At 44.4% G+C, this 8,770-nt stretch overlaps 1 protein-coding gene across 1 annotated transcript; it reads right to left on the reverse strand.

Moving 5' to 3' along the window:
- Window positions 1–4,173: 4,173 nt before the first annotated feature.
- On the reverse strand, window positions 4,174–8,666 carry LOC120403326 (serine protease 27-like). Its single transcript, XM_039534307.1, has 4 exons — window positions 8,396–8,666; window positions 7,987–8,258; window positions 5,436–5,605; window positions 4,174–5,090 (listed from the first exon to the last, which is right to left on the reverse strand). Exons 1-4 carry the CDS (start codon window positions 8,506–8,508, stop codon window positions 4,809–4,811), a joined length of 837 nt encoding a protein of 278 aa, XP_039390241.1. The 5' UTR covers window positions 8,509–8,666; the 3' UTR covers window positions 4,174–4,808.
- Between the last annotated feature and the right edge of the window lie 104 nt (window positions 8,667–8,770).

The following is an 8,770-nucleotide window of genomic DNA, read 5'->3' on the forward strand; positions in this document are numbered from 1 at the left end:
GTAATGGGCTCAATGAGTGTTAACTCTGAAACCTAACGATAATAATGTCACAATCGGGCATGGGTTTGAACTGACATGGGGGCATCTGCCTGAGTCTGCAGAGAGCCTGGCATGATAGCCCCAAGAGGCATGTGTCCTGCTAACCCTATATTGTGAATGTTTGTTAATTCTGAAGTCTACCAATAAACATAATTGGAACTGAGGGGAATTTTTGCAACCAAAATTGTTAAGCCAGGAAAAAAAAAGCAGGGTTGGTGACCCCCAAAAATGTTTTGTGAATTTGTATTGGTTTTGCTAAATTTCTTTTATCAAAACAAAGTCAGAAAAAATCCAACATTTTCTAAACAAAATGTTTTTATTTTTCAAACATCAAAAAGGTTTGGTTTCTTTTGGTTCAAAAAGACTGTTTGTTTAATTTAATTTAAAGAAACATCAGCAGTGTTTCAAAGTGGTTGCAAGATTTGGGTTTTTTGCTTCAAAACAACATGGCGTTTCAAGAGTTCCTTCAATTGAAATGTAAAAAAAATTTAAAATGTTTCAAAGCGGTTGAAACATTTTGATTCTTTTCAGTTTGCAATGACTTCGTTGTTCAAGCTTCCTTGTAATTTAACTTAACCCTCCCCCAAATTTTTTTTAAAAAAACAGTTGAAATGTTTCGATTTTTTAAAAATGAAACATTTCAGTTGATGGATTTTTTTTGTTTGCATTTTCAAGTCACTAAAAATGTCTAAAACCTAATTTTTCAGTTCAACCCATCCCCTCTGCCCCGATTTTCAAAAAATCAATTATTTGCCCAGAACTAGATGTGCCATTTCATGGCTGATTGGAACAAAAAAAGGAGGATTGTATTGTATAGGGATCATACAATCCTTTGAAATCCCAAGTGGGTGGGACCTATGTTGTGGGAGGAGCTAAGAGGAGCCACACCCCTTATTTCCCTTATTCCCCCCACCCCTGGATTGTGAATAGACACAGCTTCGATTCATTTTTGCATCAAAGGCTTTTTATTAACAACAGAGGCAGAAAGCTACCTCACATCTAGAGCAGAATTGACACCCCGCAACGGTGTGTATGTCTGAAATGGGGGAGGGGGGTAATTCCTTACCCCTAGACTGACCACAACCCTTTCCTTTGTGGCTTCTCACAGCATCCCCCTGTGAGGTAGGAAAATTTTACAAGCTCCATTTGACAGATGGGTGGGGGGAATGGAGGGAAGCCAATTGACTGGCCCGAGGTCACACTGTAAACTGGTGGTAGAGCTGGGAGCAGAATGCACCCCCCCATATGAGGTCCCCTTTCTGAGCTAGGAATCGAACCCAGGCGTCCTGATTCCCATCCTACCACCTCTAACCACTACTCCCCTCTAAAAGGCAGACCTAGAACCCAGGAGTCCTGGCTCCCACGCCCCCTGCTCTAACCTACTAGGCCCCCCTGCCCTCCCAAAGCTGGGCACATAACCCAGGAGTCCTGTTTCCCAGCCCTCCCCTCCCAGGGCTAGGATAGAACCCAAGAATCCTGGCTCCCAGCCCGCCTTCCACTACGTACTGGATCCCTCTGCCTTTCCAGAGCTGGAAAATGAACCCAGGTGTCCTGGCTCCAGACTCTGTGCTGTAACCACTAGACACTGTGGTCCTGCCACCCCCTTTTGTGAACATCAAATGAGAACAAAAGCATAAACTATATTGCAAGGTAAAGTCAGAGAGTATTTTAACTAGAGAAAAGATCCAAAAATTCAGTGGTCCCCTTAAATCTGCCCCTGGTGGAATTTAATAGTTGGATGTAAAGGGAGTTCCTTCCAATTAAAGCTGTTCCAGATCTGGAAATCCTTAATCCTAAACCCTTTCCGATTCAGAATGAATCCCCCCCAACATTTTACGTTTCCATAAAACAACATTTTTGAAAAAAATCAAGTTTTGAATTTGATTTTTTAAAATTTCAGTGGATGTTCTTGCTCTTTTCATACTATGTTTTTCTTTCCTATAATGTGTCGTATAAAATAAATTTCAAACTGAAAAGTCTTTTCAAAATTTAAAAAAAATGGAATGTATTGTTCTGATCCAAAGACTGTTTTGATTTCCACGTTTCTGTATCTGATTGGTCTTTTTATTTTATAATTTATGAGCGAAAATACATTTTCAAATGAAAAGTCAGAACTTTTCAATCTGATCAAAATGTTCCATTCCGATGTCAACTTTTCTTTCCATTTCTTTATTTGAAAATAAAATACAAGCTCAAGAGGAATAGTGTGTGTGTATGTGGTATAGTATCTTATATACCCTCCTATGTAGACTATAAAGCATAATACATTTCAAAGTATCATAAAGTTTCATTTCAATTTCAACTTCACTTTTCTTGTCATTTCTTCATCCTGTATTATTTTGTATTTCATTTATATATATATATATATATATATATATATTTCTATTCTAGGCTACTCAATTGATAATAGAATATAAAATAAAATACATTTTGAAAGGAAAAATTGCAATATTTAATTTCAATTTCAACTTTGCTTTTCTTGATCTTACGTTTTATTTTGTAGTTAATTTTCATATTCTGAATTTTATTTTATAGACGACGATATTCATATATTTCAAATCACTTTGAAATTAAAATTGGAATATTTTAACCTGATCTAAGTGTTTCAAATGGGGTTTGACTTTTCATTTCTTGATCTTGTATTTTATTTTATGTTAAAGTCTATTAAATTCCATGATTATTTATAATAGAATAGAAGATCAAATCAATTTCAGAATAAAAAGTTCTTTCAAAATGAAAAAATCAGAACATTTCTTTGTCTTTTCTTGTCTTTTCATCTCTTGAACTTCTACTGTATTTTAGGAATATTAATTTGACTTTTATATTTTTAAATTTTATTTTCTAGCCTATTCTTTATTATTTATAACAGAATAGAAAATCAAATCCATTTCAAAGTGAAATACAGTTTTGAAATGAAAAATTGAGATGCTTAACCTTTTGATTTTGAAATGAAATTTCCTTGAAATTGACCTGTCCTCATGGAATATTTAGATCTCAATGAATCGGCATTTCCCAACCAAAAAATATTCCATCAGAAATTTTTCCATCTAATTGGAGCGGATCTCATTTCTCACCCAACACAACTCTCCCGTGGATTGACAAGTGTATCCAATTCTACTTTCCTAGGCCGAGTCTCGGTAGGCTGACTGTATTTTATCTTAGCCTCGTGGCTGCAGTGTGAATCAGCCACTGATTTTAAATTCTTCAGGGCAGGTTTTTTCATTTATCTCTATTGAAACATTCTGAGGGGGGAATGAAAATCTATCAAGCCCTTCCAAAAAATAATAAATATGGAATCTCATCTACACTGGGTTTATATAGTCAGATCTCTGACTTGGTAGGGGAGATAGATAGATAGATAGAGGGGGTATCTGGGGATGGATAGATAGATAGATAGAGGGGGTATCTGGGGATGGATAGATAGATAGAGGGGGTATCTGGGGATGGATAGATAGATAGATAGAGGGGGTGGATAGATGGGGTGGATGGGGATAGATAGATAGATAGAGGGGGTATCTGGGGATGGATAGATAGATAGATAGATAGATAGATAGATAGAGGGGGTATCTGGGGATGGATAGATAGATAGATAGAGGGGGTGGATAGAGGGGGTGTGTGGGGATGGATAGATAGATAGAGGGGGTGTATAGAGATAGATAGGTATATAGATAGATGGATGGATGGGGTGGACTAGTCCCAAAGTCCCCTGCTGGAGGCTTGAGGGTCCTGCCACAACCATCCCAGGAAAGGAGCAGGGGAGGGGTCCTCCAAGCGGCCTCAAATGCTTGTGAGGAGCCAACCAGAGGGGCTGCTAGAACGGCTAATCAGGGACCGGGGGGCCATATAAAAGGAGCTGCAGAGTAGAGGAGCACTAGCAGTCAGTGGCTGCTTGGAGCTGGAGAAGAAAGGGCGCATGACTGGCTGGGGGCAGGGACCAGGGGAGGGGGAGGCTCCTGGCTGGCTGCTAGGACTGAGCCAAAGACAGTTTGCTAGCAGGGACCAGGGGAGAAAAGAAGGAGCTCCTGGCTGGCTGCCGGGACGAAGGACTGAGCCCAGCTGGAGGCCACAGGAAGATAGTGTCTGCAGGGAGGAAGCCCTGGGGATATGGCCCCATACCAGGGCCAGGGCTATTTAGAGACTGAGCCCAGGGAGAGCTGGAGAGACACCACCAGAGGGGCACTGAGAGAGGCCCCGGTGGACTGTATGCCCCGGAAGGGGTCTGCTCTGGTTCACATGCAGACAGTGCGTGGGACTCAGCCGGAGGGCTGAGTCATTGAAAAAAACACCTGAGAACCACCAAAGGGGGTCACCGGAACTGAACGAATGCAGACAGGCCCCACCAGAGGGGGCGCTCGCCAGAGGTGGGTGCAGACCCTGTTACAGATAGACAGATAGGTTAGCTTAGATGGGGTATATGGAGATTAGGGATGGCTGGCTGGAGGCATGTGCATGGGGATATGCAGGCAGACAGAGCAGGGGGTAGAGAGGCCAACAGACAGAAATCCAGTGACTCTGATCAATAAATAAGGCTTGGATCAGACAGGCGAGAGAGTTGGGCTCTGGACGGCTGCGGAAGGACAGGCAGACAGATGCTGAGTTTGCTCACGCTGCCCCGTTCCCCCATGGGTGTGAGCGAGAGAGACGGGGGTGCCCTCCCCGGGAGCTCAGTGCATGGGGTGGTGCCCTCTGGGCAGGTGGCACTGACAGATCCCACCCCCCTTCCAGCCTGGGGACAGGGAGGGAGACGCCTCTCCCCCCGGTAGCCCTTTCTAGCCCTCCAGGAGAAGCAGCCCCACAAGCAGCAGCAGCCAGGTGGTCGTGCCGATCCTCGCGGCCCAGCCAGCCCCAGCGTTCCCGAACACGTTCCTCCCCTTCTCTTCTGCCACAAACTCGATGTTGGGGACGTGGTCATGGATCCAGGCCTCATAGGAGGTGAGGCGGATGTAGACCCCAGGGCGGTTCTTGATGGCGCAGCCTTCGCCCCAGCTGACGATCCCGGCCAGCAGCCACTCCTTGGAGGCCTTGCAGACCAGCGGGCCGCCGGAGTCCCCCTGTGGGGCAGAGGCAGAGACGGGGTGTGGGAAGGGGCGTGAGAGTGGTGCTGGGGATCGGGGCCTTGTGTGCGTGTGAGCAGCACTGCCTCCTGCCGGAGGGAATCCGGATCAATGGAACACCCGGCTAGATGGGCTGGTCCTGGGTAGCAGAGAAGGGGCAGGATACCGGGCTAGATGGGCCCATGAATCTGAGCTGGGACAGCAGGGAGGGGGCAGGATACCGGGCTAGATGGGCCCACGATCTGACCAGGGCAAGAGGTAGGATACCAGGCTAGATGGGCCCATGGGTCTGACCCAGGGAGGGTGTCAGGACTCCGCCTTCCCTGGCCGGGGGGCGCTCACCTTGCATGTATCCTTCATGCCCTCAGCATACCCGGCACACATCATGTCATTCTGGATGGACTTGGGCGGGAACTTCCCCCCCAGCGCCTTGCTGTAGAGATACCTGCAGGTCTTCTGGTCTATAATGGGCACCTGAAGCTTCTGGAGGGTCTGTGGGGCTGGCAGGTCCTCTGGGAAGGAGAACCAGAGACAACGGTGAGGGGCCCAGATGGCTTTGAAGCAGAGCCAACGATTCCAAAGGGAGTGGAGGATGGGGGGAGATCAGAGAATTTCCCCTCTCATCCAGAGCAATTGTCCATGTTGGGTGCCATCACACAGTCCCCATGGGAACATCTGTGATGGGCCTTGTTCAGTCAAGGGGAATCTCTCTGGACTCAACGGTGGACATTCACTGTTTGAATTCCTGTTTAACGGGTTTAAGTTTTCCTCACCCAAGATTTGTTTAACCTTTTTTTGGTGGGGAGGGAGGTCGGTTTCAAAGGATCAGGCTCTGTTTTGGGAGATTTGGTTTTCATTGGTTGTTGGCTTTCGTTTATCGGTTATCGTTTCTTTGGTTGGGTTTCACTGATTAGGTTTTCAGTTTGACTTATCCGTTTTCCTTTCTCGAGCAGTGGGTTTCATTTGCCGGGTTTCTGGTTTCATTGATCTGTTTCTGTGTTTTGCTTGTCGAGTTGGCTGTATTGGGGTTTGGGTTTCATGCCTGACATTTCATTAAGGGATTTTGTTTCTCAAGGTTTGGGTTGTTTCATGTATTATTTATTGGGTATTGTTTATTGGGTTTTATGTTGCCATGGTCGGGTATTATTTGTCAGGTTTCACATTTCTATGATCAGTTATTGGTTATTGGTTTCCATGATTGGTGTCGGTTATCGGGTTTCACATTGCGTTTATTGGGTATTGTTCATTGGGTTTCATATTTCCGTTATTGGGTATTGTTCATTGGGTTTTTTATTTCAATTATCGATATCATTTCTCGGGTTTCATGTTACATTTATCAGGTATTATTCATTGGGTTTTGCATTTCCGTTATTGGGTATTGTTTATGGTTTCTATTATCGGGTATTATTCATCAGGTTTCACGTTGCCATTATTGGAGATCGTTTATTGGGTTTCATGTTACATCTATCGAATCTTGTTGATCAGGTTTCATGTTTCTGTTGTCAGTAGACTTGTAGGATTCGATTTTTAGCAGTAAATGTTGGTAAACATCAGGTTTCACCGTACACACATCCACACACAAACTGATGAAAAAATATTTCCATTATCGTAACAGAAATTTACACATCGCCAAAGTAAGAAAAATGCTGCTTGAGAACTTATGAGAGTTTGATTTAAGGATATTTACTTTGTATCTTTTTGCCATGTGATTTTGACAATTTGTGTTGAGCGGTTATAAAGCTTTCACTTTTTGAAATCAATGTCTACAGTCACTAAATAATTATTGTCTGATGCACCCTGTTGTCTGATGGCTCCCCATAATTTCCCACAACTGAAAATTTAGATTGATGAAACTAAAAAGATGCTTAAAACTCATAATTTTGTGCAATTTACATGGATAAAAATAGGAAAAAGTGCATGAAAACAAATCTGTTGAAATTATAAAAAAATAGAAATCAAATTCTACCAAGTTATCAGCTATTTTTTACCGGGTTTTGTTTTTCTGTTATAAGTTTTCATGTTTCGTTTATTGGGCATTTGTTAATCGCGGTTGGTGTTTTGTTTATCATGTTTCATTTACTGGCCTTGCATTTTTGTTTCTTTGTTCTTTATGTTTCATTTATTGTTGAACATGTTTCAATTATTTTATTTCATTTGTCATTTATCTTGTTACTTTTGTAGTTTACTGTGGTTGGTTTAATCTTATTTCATTTATTGTTTCTTGTATTTCACATATTGTTGGTTGTTTCTCATTTATCGCAAGCCACTTATCGCTAATTGGGTTTTGCTTATTGAGTTTCCTTCTATCACCTTCCACTTTTATCATGTTTTGTTTCTTGTGTTTAATTTATTGTTGATGGTGTTTTACTGATCAGGTTTTGTTTACTGGGTTTGCTTTGTCATGTTTCTTTTATCACTGATCAGGTTTTGTTTATTGGTTTTGTTTGTCGTGCTCCTTTGATCATTTCTCAGGTTTGTTTAGCAGTTTCATTTATCACATTCTGTTTATTGTTTATTGGGTTTTGTTTATCAGTTGTGCTCCTTTGATTGATTGTTGGGTTTTGTTTCTAAGTTGTTTGTTTATTGTCTTTCATTGGTAAGTTTTCTTTATCAATTGCGTTCATCGGTTTCTGTTTCATTTCTGGGGATCCGATTTTGTTTACGGGTTCCCTGGTTTCCCCCTTTTCGAATGCACCCCATAAACTTCTTCGTAGACCATTTCCCATCATGAATCGTCTCGGGAAAAGAAATCCCAAATCCCGAACCTGCTAAATAACCTCCCCTTCCTCTGCGTCCATCATCCCAACTGCTGACTCCCACCCACCCTTTGAACCCACCGTTTTCCTAGTTTCTCTGCCCCAGTGCCATGATCCCAGCTCCCAAAGACACCTACCACCTTCCCGGATGTTGCCCCAGCCTGTTACCCAGCATTTCATGCCTGCTGGGAACTGGACAGAGGCAGCTGGGAGGCAGATGGGGAGGATATAATCGGTGAATTGGATGGGTCTCTCCAGCTCCACCAAGGCTATGTCTCCGCTGGAAGATTCCCCTAAGTATTTCGGGTGGCGGATGATGCGTTTCACACCCAAGGACAGCTTGTGAGGTTGACTGTTGGCCAATTCGTTGACTCCCAGCAGAACCATATAGTTGGAGGTGTTTGTACTCCTGAGAGCAGAGAGAAGAGTCAGAAAAGGGGGCTGTGGGCTGGCATTGAGGGGCACCGGCAGCACCGGGGGTGGGAGGAGCCCAGGACTGGGACAGCAGGGGGCTGCGGGTCGGGATCAAGGGACGTTGACACTCACCGTTGGAAGCAATGAGCCGCCGTCACCACCCACTGGTTGGAGATGAGGGATCCCCCGCACAGGTGTTTGTTGTACCAGAGCAGACTCGCCTGCCAGGGCCACTCACCTTCCATCGAATCCTCACCCCCCACGCTCCGGTACTGAGCTCTGGGGCGGCCACAGACTGGGGAGAAGGAGGCGGGGGTGGGGGATGCTCAGACAGCCTTGGGGGATTGCCAAAGCCAGCAGAAAACAGCTGGGTACATCTGGGGTGCATCCCCCACCTCACCCCGCCCCGCCCCGGGCAGGTCTTGAACCAGCCCACACGTTGGGCCCTGGCTGGATCCGTCCCCCATCACAGAACCAGACAGAGCCCCACTCTGATTGGCTGCCGGG

Source organism: Mauremys reevesii, linkage group 4 (assembly GCF_016161935.1).
Source record: "Mauremys reevesii isolate NIE-2019 linkage group 4, ASM1616193v1, whole genome shotgun sequence".
NCBI classification, from domain to species: Eukaryota; Metazoa; Chordata; order Testudines; family Geoemydidae; genus Mauremys; species Mauremys reevesii.